A 23,746-nucleotide genomic window follows, 5' to 3' on the forward strand; every position below is an offset into this window, starting at 1 on the left:
CCCCACTGCAACTCAGAAATGAAAGAAAATCGATGGATGTTTTACCTGCATATGTTACATTCGAGTTTGAATGTTTTTATTCTTAGTTGAGACAGGTTGTAGCAACATTTACTGTATATTCAGTTTGTGTTACTGTCCGTATGTTGTTCCATGGCTCTGACTGTTACACCTGCTAACTCGGAATTTCTCTCTTAATGTGCAACAAAGGACCACCTGTTCGTTTTGCATTTGTTTTAGTTGAGCAAATTCTGCAGGCCTCTCCTGTACATATAGATTTGATAATTTCCATGTGTTTTGTGTGTAAAACATTGAAACTCTGTTAATCTTCTCTAATTTTTTCATAGTTGGACAGATAAGATTAGTTGGATCAACTCAGTGCTCTGGAAGAGTTGAAATCTATCACAGAGGCTCCTGGGGAACAGTGTGTGATGACAGCTGGGACTTAAATGATGCAAAAGTGGTCTGCAGACAGCTGGGCTGTGGGGCAGCAGTAAATACCTATCGATCAGCTCACTTTGGTCAAGGTACAGGACAGATTTGGCTTGACGAAGTGGCCTGTTCAGGAACTGAAAGCTTTCTAACCGCATGTCAGCACAGTGGTTTGGGGAAACATGACTGTGGACATGGTGAGGATGCTGGCGTTGCCTGTTTAGGTGAGAAAAAAAGATTCATTTATAAATACTTAATAAGGTATAGATGGTCATCACTTTAGATGTCACACAAAATACTGAAGTAACAACTAATCACTGCTTGAATTAACCATGAACTAAAGATATTAGATATTAGATATTAAATGTTGTAATCATTCAATCTTTCTAGAAGAAAATCCAAGCCAAAGGTGTGCGTGAGAGTCTAAATGTTCAAAAACTTTCATTTCTTACATTATTTAAAAAAAATGCATTTTTCTGCTTATTGTGACTACATGCTCACTATTTGCCTCTTTTAATTTTAAAAATGAAAATGAAGATGTTATACATTCAACTCTATGTTGTTTTGCTTTTCAACAGACAAACCAAAACCCAGGATCTCCATTAGTCCTTCTGGTCAAGTTACCTGGGGTCAGAATGTCGCCATCACGTGTTCGATCACAGCTGATCAGTTAAGTGGAGCATTTATCTTCACAAAGACCTCAGGCTCATTCAGCAGGAGAATAACATCAAGCAGAAACTCTGCTACCCTCAGTATCTCTAATGTAAACCTTGACAATGAGGGATCCTACCAGTGTCAGTTTCAGAGGGATTTGATTCCAGACTCCAACGCCCCTCTAAGTGATTCTGTGAGACTCTCAGTGACAGGTAACTTTTGATAAAATTTATACAATTTAATTTAATATAATTTTAATGTAATTCCTAATGACAAGTTCCTTCTTTAGTTTAAAGGAAATATGAACTTTTCACATATATTATTTTTCAGTCAACCTCCCAAAGCCCAGAATCACCAAGAATATTATTGGTGCAGTCACCTGGGGCCAAACTGTGAGCATCACTTGTTCAATCTCAACTCAGCATTTAGGTGGAACATTCACTCTGCAGCAGAGCTCAGGCTCATTCAGGAAAAGCCAAACATCGAGTACAAACTCTGCTACCTTCAACATCCCTCAAGTGACCTTCAGTAATGAGGGATCGTACCAGTGTCAGTATCAGACAAGAGTTTCAGGTCGAGACTTCAGATCCCCACAGAGTGACCCTGTCAGAGTTTCTGTTACTGGTAAGAGACAAAGATATTTCCTTTTTTGTTTTCTGTTAACTTTAAATAAAAGTTCAGTTGAAACCAAGTTGGAATGTAAAGTCATACCTTTCCTGAAAGGAAACACTCACTATGTTATTTATTTATTCTTCAGTGATCCTCCCAAAGCCCAGCATCTCTAAGAGGCCAGCTGGAGAGTTGACCTGGGGTCAAGATGTTAGTGTCACTTGTTCAATCTCAACTCAGCATTTAGGTGGAACATTCACTCTGCAGCAGACCTCAGGCTCATTCAGGAAAAGCCAAACATCGAGTACAAACTCTGTTACCTTTAATATCCCTCAAGTGACCTTCAGTAATGAGGGATCGTACCAGTGTCAGTATCAGACAAGAGTTTCAGGTCGAGAATTCAGATCCCCTCAAAGTGATTCAATCAGACTCTCTGTTACAGGTAAGGAGGAACTTTAGTTGGTCTTTTTCTTTTCATCATCTCAAATAGATTAATTAAAACAACAACAATTTGAAATATAGAGCTAAACCTCAGAAAGGCAAATATATGATTTTGTGTTTTGTGTTTCAGTGATCCTCCCCAAGCCCAGCATCTCCATGATTCCTGTGGGGAATGTGACCTGGGGCCAAACTGTTAGCATCACTTGTTCAATCTCAACTCAGCATTTAGGTGGAACATTCACTCTGCAGCAGAGCTCAGGCTCATTCAGGAAAAGCCAAACATCGAGTACAAACTCTGCTACCTTTAATATCCCTCAAGTGACCTTCAGTAATGAGGGATCGTACCAGTGTCAGTATCAGACAAGGATTTCAAGCAGAGACTTCAGCTCCCCTCAAAGTGATTCTGTTAGAATCTCTGCTACTGGTAAGAACTGAAATGTGAAATTTTCTATTTGGGCAGACTGCTGATGAAATGTTAAAGAAGTTGTAAGTCAGCTTCTATCAGCCTACAAGACTATAAGTGCACTTGATCCACTCATTTGTCAGAATGATTTGCAAGGTTTCAATTAGTTGGATTTTCTGAAAGAAAACAATAGCATGGAATTTGGCTAAATACAGGGTAAATTTACATTTAGTAACATTGGCTGGACAGTCGAAAGGGAAAATATATTTTCCAATCATTGTTTCAATGTGTATTCATGTAGTTCACAAAGGCAATGAAAGAAGCTAGGAAGATATCACTTTTCTCACAGACCACTATTCGGTTATTTCTCAGTGATCCTCCCCAAGCCCAGCATCTCCATGATTCCTGTGGGGAATGTGACCTGGGGCCAAGACGTTAGCATCACTTGTTCAATCTCCACTCAGCATTTAGGTGGAACATTCACTCTGCAGCAGAGCTCAGGCTCATTCAGGAAAAGCCAAACATCGAGTACAAACTCTGTTACCTTTAATATCCCTCAAGTGACCTTCAGTAATGAGGGATCGTACCAGTGTCAGTATCAGACAAGAGTTTCAGGTCGAGACTTCAGATCCCCACAGAGTGACCCTGTCAGAGTTTCTGTTACTGGTAAGAGACAAAGATATTTCCTTTTTTTGTTTTCTGTTAACTTTAAATAAAAGTTCAGTTGAAACCAAGTTGGAATGTAAAGTCATACCTTTCCTGAAAGGAAACACTCACTATGTTATTTATTTATTCTTCAGTGATCCTCCCAAAGCCCAGCATCTCTAAGAGGCCAGCTGGAGAGTTGACCTGGGGTCAAGACGTTAGCATCACTTGTTCAATCTCAACTCAGCATTTAGGTGGAACATTCACTCTGCAGCAGACCTCAGGCTCATTCAGGAAAAGCCAAACATCGAGTACAAACTCTGCTACCTTTAATATCCCTCAAGTGACCTTCAGTAATGAGGGATCGTACCAGTGTCAGTATCAGACAAGAGTTTCAGGTCGAGAATTCAGCTCCCCTCAAAGTGATTCAATCAGACTCTCTGTTACAGGTAAGGAGGAACTTTAGTTTGTCTTTTTCTTTTCATCATCTCAAATAGATTAATTAAAACAACAACAATTTGAAATATAGAGCTAAACCTCAGAAAGGCAAATATATGATTTTGTGTTTTGTGTTTTGTATTTCAGTGATCCTCCCCAAGCCCAGCATCTCCATGATTCCTGTGGGGAATGTGACCTGGGGCCAAACTGTTAGCATCACTTGTTCAATCTCAACTCAGCATTTAGGTGGAACATTCACTCTGCAGCAGAGCTCAGGCTCATTCAGGAAAAGCCAAACATCGAGTACAAACTCTGTTACCTTTAATATCCCTCAAGTGACCTTCAGTAATGAGGGATCGTACCAGTGTCAGTATCAGACAAGAGTTTCAAGTCGAGACTTCAGATCCCCACAGAGTGACCCTGTCAGAGTTTCTGTTACTGGTAAGAGACAAAGATATTTCCTTTTTTGTTACCTTTAAATAAACGTTAAATTGAAAGCAAGCTAAAACATAAACTCATACCTTTCCTCAAAGGAAACACTCACTAATTTATTTATTTATTCTTCAGTGATCCTCCCAAAGCCCACCATCTCCAAGAGTCCAGTTGGAGTGTTGACCTGGGGTCAAGATGTTAGCATCACTTGTTCAATCTCAACTCAGCATTTAGGTGGAACATTCACTCTGCAGCAGAGCTCAGGCTCATTCAGGAAAAGCCAAACATCGAGTACAAACTCTGCTACCTTTAATATCCCTCAAGTGACCTTCAGTAATGAGGGATCGTACCAGTGTCAGTATCAGACAAGAGTTTCAAGTCGAGACTTCAGATCCCCACAGAGTGACCCTGTCAGAGTTTCTGTTAATGGTAAGAGACAAAGATATTTCCTTTTTTGTTACCTTTAAATAAACGTTAAATTGAAAGCAAGCTAAAACATAAACTCATACCTTTCCTCAAAGGAAACACTCACTAATTTATTTATTTATTCTTCAGTGATCCTCCCAAAGCCCACCATCTCCAAGAGTCCAGTTGGAGAGTTGACCTGGGGTCAAGATGTTAGCATCACTTGTTCAATCTCAACTCAGCATTTAGGTGGAACATTCACTCTGCAGCAGAGCTCAGGCTCATTCAGGAAAAGCCAAACATCGAGTACAAACTCTGCTACCTTTAATATCCCTCAAGTGACCTTCAGTAATGAGGGATCGTACCAGTGTCAGTATCAGACAAGGATTTCAAGCAGAGACTTCAGCTCCCCTCAAAGTGATTCTGTTAGAATCTCTGCTACTGGTAAGAACTGAAATGTGAAATTTTCTATTTGGGCAGACTGCTGATGAAATGTTAAAGAAGTTGTAAGTCAGCTTCTATCAGCCTACAAGACTATAAGTGCACTTGATCCACTCATTTGTCAGAATGATTTGCAAGGTTTCAATTAGTTGGATTTTCTGAAAGAAAACAATAGCATGGAATTTGGCTAAATACAGGGTAAATTTACATTTAGTAACATTGGCTGGACAGTCGAAAGGGAAAATATATTTTCCAATCATTGTTTCAATGTGTATTCATGTAGTTCACAAAGGCAATGAAAGAAGCTAGGAAGATATCACTTTTCTCACAGACCACTATTCGGTTATTTCTCAGTGATCCTCCCCAAGCCCAGCATCTCCATGATTCCTGTGGGGAATGTGACCTGGGGCCAAGACGTTAGCATCACTTGTTCAATCTCCACTCAGCATTTAGGTGGAACATTCACTCTGCAGCAGAGCTCAGGCTCATTCAGGAAAAGCCAAACATCGAGTACAAACTCTGCTACCTTTAATATCCCTCAAGTGACCTTCAGTAATGAGGGATCGTACCAGTGTCAGTATCAGACAAGAGTTTCAGGTCGAGACTTCAGATCCCCTCAAAGTGATTCTGTCAGAGTTTCTGTTACTGGTAAGAGACAAAGATATTTCCTTTTTTTGTTTTCTGTTAACTTTAAATAAAAGTTCAGTTGAAACCAAGTTGGAATGTAAAGTCATACCTTTCCTGAAAGGAAACACTCACTATGTTATTTATTTATTCTTCAGTGATCCTCCCAAAGCCCAGCATCTCTAAGAGGCCAGCTGGAGAGTTGACCTGGGGTCAAGACGTTAGCATCACTTGTTCAATCTCAACTCAGCATTTAGGTGGAACATTCACTCTGCAGCAGACCTCAGGCTCATTCAGGAAAAGCCAAACATCGAGTACAAACTCTGCTACCTTTAATATCCCTCAAGTGACCTTCAGTAATGAGGGATCGTACCAGTGTCAGTATCAGACAAGAGTTTCAGGTCGAGAATTCAGCTCCCCTCAAAGTGATTCAATCAGACTCTCTGTTACAGGTAAGGAGGAACTTTAGTTTGTCTTTTTCTTTTCATCATCTCAAATAGATTAATTAAAACAACAACAATTTGAAATATAGAGCTAAACCTCAGAAAGGCAAATATATGATTTTGTGTTTTGTGTTTTGTATTTCAGTGATCCTCCCCAAGCCCAGCATCTCCATGATTCCTGTGGGGAATGTGACCTGGGGCCAAACTGTTAGCATCACTTGTTCAATCTCAACTCAGCATTTAGGTGGAACATTCACTCTGCAGCAGAGCTCAGGCTCATTCAGGAAAAGCCAAACATCGAGTACAAACTCTGTTACCTTTAATATCCCTCAAGTGACCTTCAGTAATGAGGGATCGTACCAGTGTCAGTATCAGACAAGAGTTTCAAGTCGAGACTTCAGATCCCCACAGAGTGACCCTGTCAGAGTTTCTGTTACTGGTAAGAGACAAAGATATTTCCTTTTTTGTTACCTTTAAATAAACGTTAAATTGAAAGCAAGCTAAAACATAAACTCATACCTTTCCTCAAAGGAAACACTCACTAATTTATTTATTTATTCTTCAGTGATCCTCCCAAAGCCCACCATCTCCAAGAGTCCAGTTGGAGTGTTGACCTGGGGTCAAGATGTTAGCATCACTTGTTCAATCTCAACTCAGCATTTAGGTGGAACATTCACTCTGCAGCAGAGCTCAGGCTCATTCAGGAAAAGCCAAACATCGAGTACAAACTCTGCTACCTTTAATATCCCTCAAGTGACCTTCAGTAATGAGGGATCGTACCAGTGTCAGTATCAGACAAGGATTTCAAGCAGAGACTTCAGCTCCCCTCAAAGTGATTCTGTTAGAATCTCTGCTACTGGTAAGAACTGAAATGTGAAATTTTCTATTTGGGCAGACTGCTGATGAAATGTTAAAGAAGTTGTAAGTCAGCTTCTATCAGCCTACAAGACTATAAGTGCACTTGATCAGCAGAGTGAAGCTGACCCCCCACCCACTTGAAACGTAAAGGCAAATAGGCGGAGCGGTTAGTGCTACGTTTGTGCAGATTTGTGCAGGTAAAATTAGCGTTTGTGCTGCTACGGTTTCCGAGATATTAAACTTTATTTTATAGGTCATTCAAAGGTCACCATCCCCCCAGACTGCTCCAAAACGGGCCAAAATGGTCTACTTTTTTAGTGCTACGTTTGTGCTGGTTTGTGCAGGTAAAATTTGCGTTTGTGCTGCTTCTGTTTTAAAGATATTAATGAAAATGTAAAGGTCAACCAGCCCCCCCACATTACCCAAATCCAACAAAAGTGGTATCAAACGTTTGTGCTACGTTTGTGCTGGTTTGTGCTGCAAAGATTTTCGTTTGTGCTGCTATCATTTTAAAGATATTAATAACAATTTCTAGAGGTCATCAGAGGTCAACCAGCCCCCCCACATTAATTAAATCAAACAAAATGGGTGTCAATCAACTGTGCTACGTTTGTGCTGGTTTGTGCTGCTAAAATTTTCGTTTGTGCTGCTTCTGTTTTAAAGATATTAATGAAAATGTAAAGGTCAAAAGGTCAACCAGCCCCCCCACATTACCCAAATCCAACAAAAGTGGTATCAAACGTTTGTGCTACGTTTGTGCTGGTTTGTGCTGCAGAAATTTTTGTTTGTGCCATTATTTTAAAGATATTAACAAAAATTTCTAGAGGTCAACCAGCCCCCCCATATTAATGGAATCAAACAAAATGGATGTCAAACGTTTGTGCTGGTTTGTGCTGCAAAAATGTTTGTTTGTGCTGCTAACATTTTAAAATGTTTAATAAAATAACATCTTGATGCGTGCTTAATCATCCAGGTAAGTAAATCCCAAAAGGTTGATTCTGTTCATCTGGACATTTTCAGTTGGAGAAACGTTTCGTCACTCATCCAAGTGACTTCTTCAGTCTCAGCTGACTGTAGGTTTCCCCAACCATATAAACAGTACATTTGCATAGTGAAGAAAACTAGCGCCACTGAATGAACAATGTGCCGGGGGGTTAATTCCATGATTGTTAGTATGCAAATTCTTATGACCATTGATCAATGACAACTAATCAAAGCCTATTGATCAATGGCCATGAGTACCATTCACAGAAAGTGGGGAATGGCTACAATCACAGCATTGTAGGATGTACCCTTGGGCCCCCCTTCTCGATCCAGAGATGGTCAGCATCCTGACAGCCCGATGGACGAAGCTGTCTCTCAGTCTGCTGGTTCTGCCCCGGAGGCTCTTCAGTATCCTTCCTGATGGCAGCAAACTGAAGACGCTGTTGAAGGGATGAGTGGAGTCACCTGTAATGGAGACGACCTTCCAGATGAGGCAGGTGCAGTAGATCTCCTGGGGAGGGAGGCAAGAGAGGTCCCCACAATGCTCTCGGCTGCTCTCACTACCCGTTGTCATTTTTTCCTGCAGAACCCAATGCAGGAGTCATACCACACAGTGATGCAGCTGGTGAGGATACTCTCAACTGTGCCTCTGTAAAAGGTGCTCATAATGGGGGTTGAATCTCTTGTGCTTCTCAGTTTGCAGAGGAAGTAGAGTCACTGTTGGTCTTCTCCACATTCAGGGACAGGTTGTTGTTGCTGTACCACTCTGGCAGATGGTTAACTTCACCCCTGTAGTAGATCTCGTCGTGGGTCAGCAGAATGAAGAGAAGGGAGCTCAACACACATCCTTGGGGAGCCCCCGTATTCCGTGTTCTTGGGCTGGAGGTGTTGCTGTTGACCCGTACTGTCTGCTGTCTTCCTGTCAAGAAATCTAGCAGCCCGTTATACAGCAAGGTGCTGATCCCCAGCAGATCCAGTTTGTGAATGAGTTGCTGGGGAATGATGGTGTTGAATGCTGAACTGAAGTCTATGAACAGCACTCTGACATATGAGTCTCTAGTGTTCAGATGTGTGAGGGCTGAGTGAGGGGCAGTTGAAATTCCATCATCGGTTGAGCGTTTTGACCGGTATGCGAACTGAAATGGATCCAGGTTGGGGGAAAGCAATAATTTGATTTGATGCATGACTAACCGTTCAAAGCACTTAACTTAATAATGATGGAGGTGAGTTTGACAGGACGGTAGTCCTTAAAGCAGGAGATAGATGACTTCTTGGGTTCAGTAATGATGGTGGAGGGATCTCCACACACTGTCTGGGGATTGTGTCACCACGGTCTGTAGAGTGGGCTTGTAGTCTGTGATGGTTTGTATTCCTTGCCACTGCCTCCAAGTATGTCTGCTGTCGCTGAAGCTTTGCTGTAGCTGATGCCACGTGACAGGTTTGCCCTTGCTGTTCTTAGACTCACCTAATTCCCGGCTCTGAAGGCTTGCATTTTTCAACTTTAGGAGCATTTAAACCTGACCTGTGAGCCATGGTTTCTGATTGGCCCAGACAGTGATAGTCCTGGTCTCTGTGACATCATCGATGCATTTTGGGATGTAGGCAGTGACAGTTTCTGTATATTCCTGAAAGTCTGTGGTGTTGTCGTGTGTGGCGGCCTGTGGTGGAAAAGCAGTGCCTCTGAGGACCCTTCTGGCCACACCTGTACCTGCTTACGAACTGGTTTGGTGACTTTGACCAGGGGCCTGTGGGAACCCATGGCACACCTAGATTTCTGCCTGTACTGACCCTTATGCAAAATAGGTGGAATTAAGACAGTTCCAAAAGCAAACACAACTGATCAGTGCTGAGAGTGGTCCTGTTGCTGAGGTTGGGATGATCCTGTAATCTCTTATGAACGACCTCCAACGCTTCTATGACTGGGATGCAAGTGAAGACAGATGTAACATCTCTCTCTCACTGTACATGTACTGTTTATAAAATTAGGGAAACATAACCTGCACAAACAAAATAATTTGCAGGACAAATGTTTGATATCAATTTTGTTCGATTTGAAGAAGGTAGGGGGGGCAACTTCACTCACGGGTGTTTATAAGGTTGGGGAAACCTGCAGTCAGCTGAGACTGAAGAAGTCACTTGGATGAGTGACGAAACGTTTCTCCAACTGAAAATGTCCAGATGAACAGAATCAACCTTTTGGGATTTACTTACCTGGATGATTAAGCACGCATCAAGACGTTATTTTATTAAACATTTTAAAATGTTAGCAGCACAAACAAACATTTTTGCAGCACAAACCAGCACAAACGTTTGACATCCATTTTGTTTGATTCCATTAATATGGGGGGGCTGGTTGACCTCTAGAAATTTTTGTTAATATCTTTAAAATAATAACGGCACAAACAAAAATTTCTGCAGCACAAACCAGCACAAACGTAGCACAAACGTTTGATACCACTTTTGTTGGATTTGGGTAATGTGGGGGGGCTGGTTGACCTTTTGACCTTTACATTTTCATTAATATCTTTAAAACAGAAGCAGCACAAACGAAAATTTTAGCAGCACAAACGTAGCACAGTTGATTGACACCCATTTTGTTTGATTTAATTAATGTGGGGGGGCTGGTTGACCTCTGATGACCTCTAGAAATTGTTATTAATATCTTTAAAATGATAACAGCACAAACGAAAATCTTTGCAGCACAAACCAGCACAAACGTAGCACAAACGTTTGATACCACTTTTGTTGGATTTGGGTAATGTGGGGGGGCTGGTTGACCTTTACATTTTCATTAATATCTTTAAAACAGAAGCAGCACAAACGCAAATTTTACCTGCACAAACCAGCACAAACGTAGCACTAAAAAAGTAGACCATTTTGGCCCGTTTTGGAGCAGTCTGGGGGGATGGTGACCTTTGAATGACCTATAAAATAAAGTTTAATATCTCGGAAACCGTAGCAGCACAAACGCTAATTTTACCTGCACAAATCTGCACAAACGTAGCACTAACCGCTCCGCCTATTTGCCTTTACGTTTCAAGTGGGTGGGGGGTCAGCTTCACTCTGCTCACTTGATCCACTCATTTGTCAGAATGATTTGCAAGGTTTCAATTAGTTGGATTTTCTGAAAGAAAACAATAGCATGGAATTTGGCTAAATACAGGGTAAATTTACATTTAGTAACATTGGCTGGACAGTCGAAAGGGAAAATATATTTTCCAATCATTGTTTCAATGTGTATTCATGTAGTTCACAAAGGCAATGAAAGAAGCTAGGAAGATATCACTTTTCTCACAGACCACTATTCGGTTATTTCTCAGTGATCCTCCCCAAGCCCAGCATCTCCATGATTCCTGTGGGGAATGTGACCTGGGGCCAAGACGTTAGCATCACTTGTTCAATCTCCACTCAGCATTTAGGTGGAACATTCACTCTGCAGCAGAGCTCAGGCTCATTCAGGAAGAGCCAAACATCAAGTACAAACTCTGTTACCTTTAATATCCCTCAAGTAGGGCTGCCACAAACGATTATTTTGATAGTCGACTAGTCACCGATTATTTTTGCGATTAGTCGACTAATCAGATCATCATCCATTGGACGTAAAACTACAGCTTATTGCACCAGCAGCATCTGCTCTTATATAACTATCATTAGCTTACAGCTTTAAGTGTTTAAGGTCTGTGCTAACTAAAAATAAAGACAAGATGATAGTTTATTAAAGTTTAATGAAATTTGCAGATTGTTTCGGTGAAGTTTAATAAACTCCTTGCTATCTAAAATATAACAGGACACTGGAGTATATTCTGGAGCATCTCACACTTCTGATAATCAGTTGTCTGCTTGACGTTTATTCAGCTGTGTAAAAACTATAACTTTAATCTCAGACAAACTGATTTACTCAGGAACAAATAAAATACTAAAAAAAAAAAAGCCAAACAATAACATTTTAAGTTATCTAAGTGACTCATATATATTTAACCTGAGTAGCGAAAGACGGCGGTGGGTTTGAAAACGATTTGCGGGGAGTCCGGTGTTCTCACGGCGCTAGTGAGCCTAGCCCCCGGCTCGCTAACGAGCTAGTGGGTAACAGATGTCTCCGAAAACGTCGGAGCGCTTTTGAAAATATGTGGTGTCCTGATAAACTGAGCAGATATTTGAGGTTTACACAGCTACATTCTCGCCTGAAAATATGTTAAACGTTTATTTTGTGACCCAGAAAGAATAATAAGAGTAACATTAAAACTAACTAGCTGCCGCCATTGTTGGAAACTGCGCTGGGACACAACTGCTTCTTCTTCTTCTTCGGGGTTTAACGGTAGCTGACATCCTTGTACATGCAATGCTGCCATCTTCTGTTTCAGTCCGGTATTACACTCTTAAATCCTGCCACTTATTCCTGCGTCTTTTGTGATCTTACAAAGCTTCACACGACGCGTCGACTATTAAATCAGTCGTCGACGATTTTGATAGTCGACGTAATCGTGACTAGTCGACAAATCGTGGCAGCCCTACCCTCAAGTGACCTTCAGTAATGAGGGATCGTACCAGTGTCAGTATCAGACAAGAGTATCAAGTCGAGACTTCAGATCCCTACAAAGTGATTCCGTCGGAGTTTCTGTTACTGGTAAAAATTGAAATGTAAAATTTTCGGCTGATTGCTGATGAAATGTTAAAGAACTGTAAGTCTCCATTTTTCAACCGAAAGTTATCCTTTCAGCCTCTGTGCCACTGTCACCTTAATTGAAATGGAATTGAGTTGACAGGAAGCTAAAGTGAAATGAAACTCATACCTTTTCTAAGATGAAACACCCACTATGTTATTTATTTTTTTTTCAGTGATCCTCCCAAATCCCACCATCACATCAAACACTGGTGGTGCAGTAACCTGGGGTCAAGATGTTAGCATCACCTGTTCAATCTCAACTCAGCATTTAGGTGGAACATTCACTCTGCAGCAGAGCTCAGGCTCATTCAGGAAAACCCAAACATCAAGCACAAACTCTGCTGTCTTCAGAATCCCTGAAGTGAATTTCAATAATGAGGGATTGTATCAGTGCCAGTATCAGACAAGGGTTTCAGGGCGAGAATTCAGCTCCCCTCAAAGCAGTTCTGTCAGAATATCTGTTACATGTAAGAAAAAAGATTTGCCTATTATGATTTATCATTTATGTGGATGAATACTGAAATTCAATTTAGTGAGTTATTCCTCACCAAAAAGAAAATAAACTAATAATGTGTTATATTTCTTCAGTGATCCTCCCAAAGCCCAGTGTCTTCGTGATGCCTGTGGGGAAGGTGACTTGGGGACATCGCGTTAGCATCACTTGTTCAATCTCTACTCAGCATTTAGGTGGAACATTCACTCTGCAGCAGAGCTCAGGCTCATTCAGGAAAAGCCAAACATCGAGTACAAACTCTGCGTCCTTCAACATCACTGAAGTGACCTTCAGTAATGAGGGATCGTACCAGTGTCAGTATCAGACAAGAGTATCAAGTCAAGACTTCAGCTCTCCAAAAAGTGACCCTGTCGGATTGTCTGTTGCTGGTAAGAGAAACCTATTTTCTTTAACTCAAAATGAAAGTTGAGATGTTAAGTAAGATACGTAATTCCATAAACCTTTTCTTTACTGTTACAGAAGAAATCTGATTAGCAACCTTAACGGTGACTTTAGCAAAGATGGCAAGTTAAAAATACAAAAACAACATCATCAGTAGATTATGCTGATGAGATAGAGCAAAATACTTGAGTTTCCAGACTCTGAGAAAGAACTTTAGTTAAATTGCTGGGGTTTTCTCAGTTGTATTATTGAGTGTCTACCTTACAATATACCGGTAAAGCGCCTTGAGGCACAGTATAAATAAAGCCTAATTGAATGGCTAGATAAAGCTGGGTATTATGTGCATAGCATTGACAATGTATGCTATGTCTTGTAATGATACCACGTAAGTGAAGCATGTATAATGCAAACAGAATTTGTCCTAGCAAGTGTAACCCCCCTCAGTCTCTATTTCCGGTGCTGTATGAGTAAAACTCTCTGGACTCGAGATGGGTAGGGCTCAGGCGTGGTTTATTCCCCTTTTTGTGGGTCTCTGCAATAACATGGGACATGAATAACAATGGGTTTCCAGCAACAGGATTCCGCCCAAACACAGCAAAAGCTTCATTGCTACTAACGGATAAGCTAATGATCGTATAGTGGAACTCTCAGTTTTCTTAAAATAAATAAAAAACAAATATTGATTGAAAAATAAAATGGCAACAAAACTTATCACGGAAAATAAAATAGAAACATTACTGCATTGTGGTTTAGGTAACAAAAGAGAAATTAATTCACTTAAATGCACATTCATGTAAATATAAATAAACTTCCAGACCAAAGCCAAAATTTCCTTTCATGTACAATAGTAAATGGAACAATGCTGCCATCTACTGGGCAAAACTTAATAAGCAGTATTTCTTGAACAGAATTAGCCTGCAGCTCAACCAAATACATGTTTCAAATACACATACCTGCAATAACATGGGACATGAATAACCATGGGTTTCCAGCAACAGGATTCCGCCCAAACTATCAAGAGAAGTTTCAAAATTATTAGACACGACAGTCTCCTCTAGCTGTTAGCTGCTAGCTCAGCGTGTCCATTTTTCCTACCGTCTAACCCATAATTGCAAAACAAGGTCATAAAACTGAAATCTACTCAGATGCTACTGTATGGGCAGTTCATGCTGTTAATGCACTGTCATGTTAACTTCAATGAGGATTTTCAAATATGTTTTAAACTCATGTTCAGTCAGGGCGGACTGAGGAAGAACTTACCACAGCAAAAGCTTCATTGCTACTAACTAGCTTAGGGAAAGCCCGTTTACCAGTAGCAGACTTCCGCTGCGGATTTTCAAAATAAAAGTTTCAAAATAAACCCATGGTTGCGATCCCAAGTTTAACAGGAATTTAACAACAACAAAACCATATTCATTCTTTTACATCGTTACACAAGGAACAATCTGGAACTCCATAATTAAACTTAGTGTTTGAAGAAGACTGTCCATTTACATGAACAAACTGGAATCTATTAATCAGATATAATGCAAACTACTGCATTGCAGTACCTTTATTTCGTATAGCATGCTCTAAGCATTGTATTGGAGATTATATATCGGAATTTCAGGAGCAGGATGTTACCTCGAAACCAGAGGTGAGTAGTAACGAGCTACATTTACTCCGTTACATTTACTTGAGTAAGTTTTGTTCTGAAAAAAACATTGTGTGTATTTTTTATCATAACTCTGGTTTTACGTGGCCCATCGACACAATTCCAAAAACTGGTATGTAGTTTGAAGTCCGCACTTTCGACCCAAGTTGAAATGGAGACTCTGACTCGCTGCATCTTGTAGCTGTGTCGTCTTAAATCGGTCGTATGATTTTGACGCGCCGGCGCGTCCGGTGACCCCACACAGCAAATCCAGCATGTCCAAATTAACACTGTCAGATTTGATTTCAACACTATTAAAGTGTCTATATGGGTCCACACCAGAGAGTGTTAATTTAACTCTTTTTGGAGAGTTGGTACGTTAACTCTGATTTAGTGTTAAACACCAAATCTGTCTGGAGTTGATAATTTAACACTTGGTGTTAAGAGTTTATATATTAACTCTCAAAGAGTATTTTAGTTTAACTACGTAAGAGTTATCTTCTAATTCATTCTAAAAAGTGGGAATTTTACTGTTCTGAACTAGAAATTTCTTTTGGAAATAAACATTTACTAAAAAGATGCAATGGTTTTTGAAAAACATTTATTCTGAACTGTGCACCACAATTTCAAAACATTTTCTGAAAGATGTAACAGTATACATGTTCTCACTTTCATTAGAATTTTGTTTATCAAAAGGTCTGACATGGTAAATGCAAATAACAGCATTCTCATCACTTATTTCTTCAATACAATATGCATGTCCTTCATTCATCCCTTTGTGGAACTTCAACGCACTTCTGCTCTCCCCCATATTCCATCTTCACAAGCATATCCTGTGCGGAGATTGAATAAAAATTAGTTGACACTAATTAATGGCACAAATAATCCAGTAAACAATTGCAGCACAGTAAAAAAAAAAGGAATCCTCTTTGAGCCATTACTTGTGTAAAGTATTTTCCCAAAAGACAAAGACACAGGCAACAGGTATACTGAACTAAATGTAAAACCTCAACCTTTTTCATTTTTACCTAAACCGTGTGCACAAAACTCTGGAGGGATCTATGCTAACGTAGAATCCAGTCAGGACGTCAGCTACTGCTGTTTGCTCGTTTTTATTTTTATTTTTATGGGCGATCGTTTTCAGGCTTCAAGTAGCACCATTATACCAACATTTCACATTCTAGACATTGTTTTAGGTGTATTTGACCAAAAGTTTGACTGAAAATTCACATGCAAGCTTTTTTTCAAGGCTGTGGTATTTGCCCGCAAACAATACCTTTCAGCTAGCTAAAACAGAATATTATGCTTTCACCGAGCAACATGGCTACTGCCTTTCACACAGCTTTGTCTCAACTCCAAAGAGCCACAGAAGTAAAAGCTCATAATAATAATTGAAACAATCTTTGAAAAAATGACTTGCCAAGCATGGCAAACAACTCAAATATGTAGAGCAAAATGTTCTGAAACGGCTTCACTTCAGCTTCGATTGGAGCCGTGCTGGGGGCGGAGTCTGTGAATTCACTCTATTGGTGTCATAGCCCCTGTAGGAGTTCAGAGTTAAGAGGTCAAGAGTTAATGTTTCCATTGTAACACCTCCAGATTTGACAGAGAAACACTCATTTTTAACATTCGATTTTAACTACTATCATTTTACACCTCAGAGTTACATTAAAAGAATGTGACTCTGCTTAGAGTAAAATTAACTCTACTTTTGCAAGAAGACTATTAACACCAAAACATTTAACACTTTTGAATTTGCTGTGCAGAGGGTTAAAGTCAGTTATAGCACTTTCAGAAAGACGTCTACTGTGATGACGTCTAATCATCACAGTTTCTATGCTATATGTTAGAACAAGATCTAAAGTGTTACTAAAGCGGTGAGTGGGTTCTTTTAGATTTTGAGCAAAGCCTAATAAAAGAATAAATGCCATGTTGAGGCTGTCATTTTTAGCCTGTACATGGATGTTAAAATCAGCCACAATCCTTTTTTTATCTGAATTGAGCAATAAATCAGATAAAACGTCTGACGTCTGTGTAAGGTCCAGGTGGACGATAGATGATAACAAATAAGACTGGTTTTTGAGTTTTCCAATTAGGGTGGACAAGGCTAAGCATCACGCTTTCAAATGAATTCAAATACTCTCTGGGTCTTTGGTTGATTGATAAGCTGGTGTGGAAAATTGCTGCCATACCGCCCCTCAGCCTGTGCTTCGAGGATTCTGAAGGAGGCATTGATTCATTTAAGCTAACGTAATCAATCTGCTGCAACCAGGTTTCTGTAAGCAGTCTAAAGTGATTTGTTGATCAATTATTCATTCCTTTACCAACAAGGACTTGGATGAGAGAGACCTAATTTTTAATAATCTGCATTTCACTATTCTACTCTTTGGTGTGAAAGTGGATATTGCATTATTCTTTCTTTGTGATTTTTCATGTTTAAGTGATTTTTTTCCCGATTTTTAGTTTGTTTTAAGACACAGTCTCTAAGGGGATGGCCGCCGGGATGATTTTAGGGAGACAACAGGAGGAGAGAAGTTGCAGAGGCATATTTAACTGCAACTCTGCTTCTCTGGATAGTCACATTTTGTGGGGTTTGGCCAAACAAATCGGCCAAATTTCCATGAGATGAGAGAGCTGCTCCATTCGAAGTGGGATGGATGTCATCTCTCCTGACAAAACAGGGTTAGGGTTAAAAATCCTCCAGTACGTTTGCATAAAAAATATGGTAGTGCTATACTAATATGATAATAAAAGCATTTTTAAAAAGCTCTATTTTCTGTTGTCTATAATGTAGAGGGTAACTTTTCCTCCACAACTAAACAGGAAAATCAGTAGAGTGAAGGGTTAAAGCAGGATTCGCCAGTGCAAATGGTGGCGAAACCCTAAGATCAGTTGTAGTGGCTCAGCGTGAGGAAAAGAATCATAACTCATAATAACTGAATAATAATTAACGTGAGGTCCAGTAGATTTTCTTAATGTGGAGGCAGCTCTTTGTGGATTTGCACAACTGCATTCAAAAAGATTTGAGCAGATCTTTCACATCTACCTTACAATATAAAGCGCCTTGTTGTTGTGATTTGGTGCTGTATAAATAAATTGAAAATGAAAATTGAAATTGAACACAATCTCTTTCCTAAACTAACCGTATACTGTATACAATTGGTGCAAAGGTCGAATTTAGTGAATTGATCTATGCATCATCAGCTTTAATGCAGATTAATTTCCTTTACTTCATGTAACCTAACACTAACCATGAGCACCACAGCCACTGTGCACAAGCCCAAGACAGTACAACAAGCTGACCTGTTTATCCCGGACAAAACTACCCAATATTTTTATGCAACATTGAAATAACACAAAGTTAGTAGAGCTTAATTTATTTTGCAGGATGTTTCACAATAAAACGTTTTTTTTAATCAAAACACATCATGTACAAATCCCATATGTAATTCGACTTATGATATTAAATGTAATCTTAAATTTGCAGTTAATTTAGTGTCACAGTCCTTACCTTTTGTGTCTCTGTTGATCTTGAGCTGATAGAAATGTTACATTTGGAATTACCTGCCAATTAAAAAACATTACTTCCAAAGTGCTTGCTCCTCTTCTTCAGGACTAGCTGCTGAAGTACCGTGACTTAACTTGTGTAATTTACAGGCACCTGCACTCATTCCAGCCCACTTTAACCCCCAAGTATAAACACTATAAAAGACACTGTTGAATATAATATGTGTTTTGAAAATGTAAGGATGAAAAGTAAAAAGTTGCCAGAAAATTAAATACTCAAGCAGAATTCCATGGTAGACTATTTTGAGAGCAGTGCTTAAAAGTGGACTTTTATGTTTTTATAGCTCCAGCTACAATAACCCCTGTTCCCTGCTGGACAATCTCACCTTGCAAAGTCTGTACATTTTGTTACAGCACTCTAATCCAACAGCATATCGATTACAAATGGCAGTGGAACTTTTCAATTAGTTTTTCCTACAGAATATAACCCAGAAATATCAGCTTCACTTCAGCTTGTTTAATAGTTTCAATGCATCTTCAGAATCCTTAATCGACCCTAAATTGTGTTTACTCTGTCTCACTTTTACCCAGTGACACTGCAGCAGCCCAGCATCTGCCTGACATCTCCTAACACTGGGCTGGTCTGGGGTCCTGAAGGTGTAGAGGTCATCAGAGGTGATGACTTTGTCTTCACCTGCTCCATTTCCTCCCACTTTCCTGGAGGGGTTTTCTCCCTCATCTTCTCGGGCTCCAACATCACAGAGACCAAGCCAGCTGTCAATAACTCAGCCTCCTTTACTTTTCCTGAAGCTGACTATGAACACCAGGGCAACTACAGCTGTGTGTATGAGGTCGTAGTTGTCTCGAGGAAATTCACCTCAACCTTCACAGCAATGAGTGTCACCATTAAGAAGGCTGGATTGAAGCTGTACTTAAGTAAGACCTATAATTGATTTGAAAATTACCCTAAAAAACAAATATATTCTCTGGGTGTCCGTTGAGCTCAGGGCATCCTCAGAAAACCATTATTATTAATGACACTGGTGGCTGTTCGGTGAAGTGCCACCTAACATGCATTTTTATGAGAACTCCAAAACAGGGATGAGACATACACAAGGCATTCCTCACTATTATATTGCTTGGTGACATGTACTTGATGTTATACGAACCGGTGGGATTGACTGTATTGGTTAGTAACAGTTAAACATAGGGTAATAAAAAGAAAAGTTAACTTGGATGTTACGAACCAGCTAATGCTATATACATGCTGCATATCTCAGTAAAATTGAGGTAGCTAAGCTAACCTTTTGGTGATGATAAAGTTAGCAAAAATGTGATTAGCTGGCCAACTCATCAGCACCACAAAAATCTGCTTAGTTGTTACTCCATCTGCTAAAATGAATTGAAAATGGCCAGTTAAGTTACCAGACCAATCTTTGTTGGACCGTCTTTCTTCTGGCTAGTACTGACTTATCTGTTCATGGCCTTGGTTTACTTACCTTAATGTTGTTATTTACTTTTTTTTGGTCACTAGCGAAAAAAACCTGTCTCAGTCAATAATTGTGTTTTTTGCTTTTTTTTGCTTTGTCATTTGTTTTGTGCTAACAGCCAGTTGTTTGTGTTCTGTGTACTATGGTTACTCATTGTTGACCCTGAAACTACAAGAGAGTCACTTAGGCAAGGCAAATGGGAGGAAGTGTTTTAAATCATATCCTGTGGCCTGACCAATCCTTCACATAGAAATCAGTGTAGAGACTGTGAGAGGCAACTGCTGTCGGGGAAGACAAGAGAAGTTAGGATACACTCCACTCAGACAGTGGCAATATAAAACATTTAATATCTGAGAAAAACATTTCTACTGTATGTTAAATAACACAAATTTCATGTTTTTCTCATGTTTTTCTGTTGTAGTGAGTATGATCACGATCGTCTCAGTCTCAGCGCCCCTATTGCTGCTTCTGCTGGTCCTGACTGTGGTCTTCCTGGTCTGCAGGAGAAGGAAACAAGCTGAGAAGTCTGAAGACCTTGTCCATTTTCAAAGTGTGTGCGCACAGAGTTACAGTACATTACAATAACAGATGAACTGAGAAAGTATTTCAATTTGCTGACGTATGATATTCTAATGTTTGTGTTGCAGTTATTTCAAACAATTACACCATTGATGGTGAGGAAGAGCCGCATTATATCAGTTTTAAGCAGAACGACACAACGAAGAAGGTGGATCAAGGACAGTGTATGAAGACAGTTGTGTGTGAAGAGGATCATGATCATGAGTGAAAAAGAAAATGAAAGGGCAGCCAACTTTTTATTTTCAGTTGGAGTAGAAGTGAAACCTGACCTGTTCAAAAACAGAATAAATACCACAGCACGATAATACTTTTAATAATTCAGTCATTATCAGCCCAAATGTGCTCTCTGTGTTGCTTAGAAAAAGATTTCTTAGTTTATAAATAATTATGAAACACTCAGCAAATACTGAGACTTAAAGTCTCAGTATTTGCATTATTAATCATTATCGCAGGTCAAGGTCATAGGCCACTGTTCTATCATAGGACTCAGTGTTTAAATGTAATGATATTTGATTATTCTTTCTAAAGGAAAATGCTAATGAGACATGTGTACCAAATATTGATAGAATTATCAAAAATACAAATTCTGAATTTTAGGCAAAAAGTGAACAACTATAAAAATAAACTTACAAATAATCAAAGAGCTGTGTACATTTTGGTATGTAACACAGTAACGCTAAATTTATTAATTATTCAGTTATTCCAGTCAAAACACAGAGGATAGTTCCAGCAAATCACACTTTACTTTTATATAACTAAGTGAGGTGAGTGGTCACACACAGTTACATTACTTACACTCGGTAGCTATCCTCAGGTTGAAGAGTGCTGAGCTCCACGTAGCTATGATCTATTTTATACTGTATTCTAATAACAAGTGATGTGTAAGTTGATGCACTTATTATAGCAAATAATAATCATTTTCATCATCATCATCATCGTTGTTGCTAAATTTAAATGTAACCTCATCATTTGTGGTTTTAATCATTGTGTCATTACTGTGCACATGGATGTTGTTCAGCTTTACTCCAAATTCAAATAAAGGCTGCTGCCAAAATATCGAAATGCTTAAATCTCATTACACACATAAAGAATTTCAACTATTTAGGAAATTATTAATAAACTAATGAAACAATTGTGTTTAGATTTCTTTTTGGCTGATAGCTTTTTTAAAGACGGGGTGGGGGGTATTATTTTCACGTTGGACTTTTTTTGCTCTAAATAAGTGTAAACTGCATTTAAAGGGTCACTTTACCCAAACCGGCTAGAAAGCAACCCGAAGATTCTAACCTTACTAATCATTTTAATTACACATAATTACACATTCGAGTAACACACAACAGGTCGTGTGTGCGTGCATATGTTTGTATGTGTCTGTGTGTGGGGACGTGTCATGTTTTCATTTTTAAGAAAGGAGAAGTTAGCAGACATTAATATGTATATCTGGTCATCTAGGATGCCCTCTGGACCCAGTGGAGGTGGTGAGTGACAGGAGAATGGCGGCTAAGCTGTCATCCCTGTTGGACAACATCTCCTGCCTCATGCAGGAGACTCTGACAGCACTGAGCAGCTCCTTCAGTGGGAGACTGCGGCACCCACGGTGCGGGACGGAGAGATTTCGCAGGTCTTTTCTCCCCACTGCTGTCAGACTCCACAATAAAGACTTTGCAGCTGATCAAACCCTCACACGTGCAATAAGACTGCTATATGTGCAATTCTTGTACAACTCTTCTTCTGACGAAGTTGTACTTTTGTATTTTCTTACTCAGTTGTATATAGCATTTGTATTTCTATTTTATTCTATTGTATATAGTATTTTATTTTTATTTTATTTTATTTTATTGCATTCCAGTGTTTTCTAATTTCTTCTACATAACTTTGCACTTTTGCTGTAACAAAACAAATTTCCCACCTGTGGGACTAATAAAGGTCATCTTATCTTATCTAGTGTGCAATAGCTGTTGTTTAAATACAGAGTCCCCCTCCTCTTTTCTTGTGAACAGTCCTATCCTCTCTGAGGAGCTAGCTCAACAGCCACATCCACAATGTTATTATTCTGGCACAGTGTCACGGTCCTGGGTGTTTAACCCAGCATTTGTGTTTGGACTAGGGCTGTCAATGTTAACTCATTGACGTGGATTAATCCGTCATCACGATTTACATGATTTAAATTTTAAACGCAGTTAACCCATCTGGAGTGCAGAATGACTCAAAATCACTGAAATGTCTCTGTCAAAGCATATCGGGCAGTTTGTTCATTCTGCGCTCCAGATGGGTTAAATGTACTAAGAATTTTAATTGTGTTAATCGCATTAATGTTTACAGCCCTAGTTTGGACTTTTGATTCTAGTTTGTTTGAAATTCTGAGGTCAGGATTTTGTTCCTAGTTTTGGTTTATAGTTGTTATCCCTCTGTTTATATATGTATTCTGTGTGAGCCCTGCACAGCCTGGTCCTGCTCCTTCTCCGCCACAGATCTCTGCACCTCCTAGTCCTGTTCCACCAGCACCAGGTTTCTGCACCGCCTGGTCCTGTTCTGTTCAAGGGTCCCCATTTCCACTGGTGTCAGCCTCCAGTCCTGTCAGAGTCTTCGTCTGAACTCCTCCATCTAGACTGCTGGCCACACAGCAGCCCCCTGAACTGCTAGTTTTTTGTTTTGGACTCTTATGCTACTGTTTTTCGTAATGTTGCGAGTCGTTCACATTTGTAGCTCATTCATGTTGATAACCAGGTTTTGGTGAAGATAAAACTTGCGATGGCCTGCTTAGCTTCTAGCTTTACTTGTGACCTCCTCCTAATCTCAGTAAGGGGATGATGAAACCTTCTCTCTTGTACAGGTGCCAGATCTCTGTAGGATTGTAGTTATTATTGTCCAATTTGTAGTGAATGTTATGTGGAACTATAAGCTGCTCGGGTGTACTGTGTGCATGCAACTGCTAATGCACGCACAAAAAAGTCTGTGAATGATTCTTTAAATCAGCTGTGTTGAAGTATGGAAACATCTGAAACTGGGAGGACAGGAGCCTTGAGAACCAGAACTGCACATCCCTGCATTGAACCTGGCACAGCCGTTTCATGGGGTGATTTACACTCTGTTCATAGCATGGAGCTGGCAGATAGGATAAGTAATGAGAGAAATTAGCTAGACTGCACAGTGTAGTGTAAGTGCTGCCTTAT

The 23,746-nt window shown here is 39.7% G+C and overlaps 1 protein-coding gene across 1 annotated transcript; it reads left to right on the forward strand.

Annotated features, from left to right (window-relative positions):
• Positions 1–611: 611 nt before the first annotated feature.
• LOC308411811 (immunoglobulin superfamily member 1-like) lies at positions 612–22,224 on the forward strand (the record flags this gene model as incomplete). Its single annotated transcript, XM_080905837.1, has 19 exons — positions 612–626; positions 1,223–1,295; positions 1,414–1,707; positions 1,841–2,134; positions 2,264–2,557; positions 2,909–3,202; positions 3,337–3,630; positions 3,767–4,060; positions 4,187–4,480; positions 4,607–4,900; positions 5,252–5,545; positions 5,680–5,973; positions 6,110–6,403; positions 6,530–6,823; positions 12,643–12,936; positions 13,058–13,351; positions 19,096–19,440; positions 20,416–20,544; positions 20,642–22,224. 19 exons carry the CDS (start codon positions 612–614, stop codon positions 20,779–20,781), a joined length of 4,818 nt encoding a protein of 1,605 aa, XP_080761963.1. The 3' UTR covers positions 20,782–22,224.
• Between the last annotated feature and the right edge of the window lie 1,522 nt (positions 22,225–23,746).

This window comes from Rhamphochromis sp. 'chilingali' (genome assembly GCF_963969265.1).
Source record: "Rhamphochromis sp. 'chilingali' genome assembly, chromosome: 15".
NCBI classification, from domain to species: Eukaryota; Metazoa; Chordata; class Actinopteri; order Cichliformes; family Cichlidae; genus Rhamphochromis; species Rhamphochromis sp. 'chilingali'.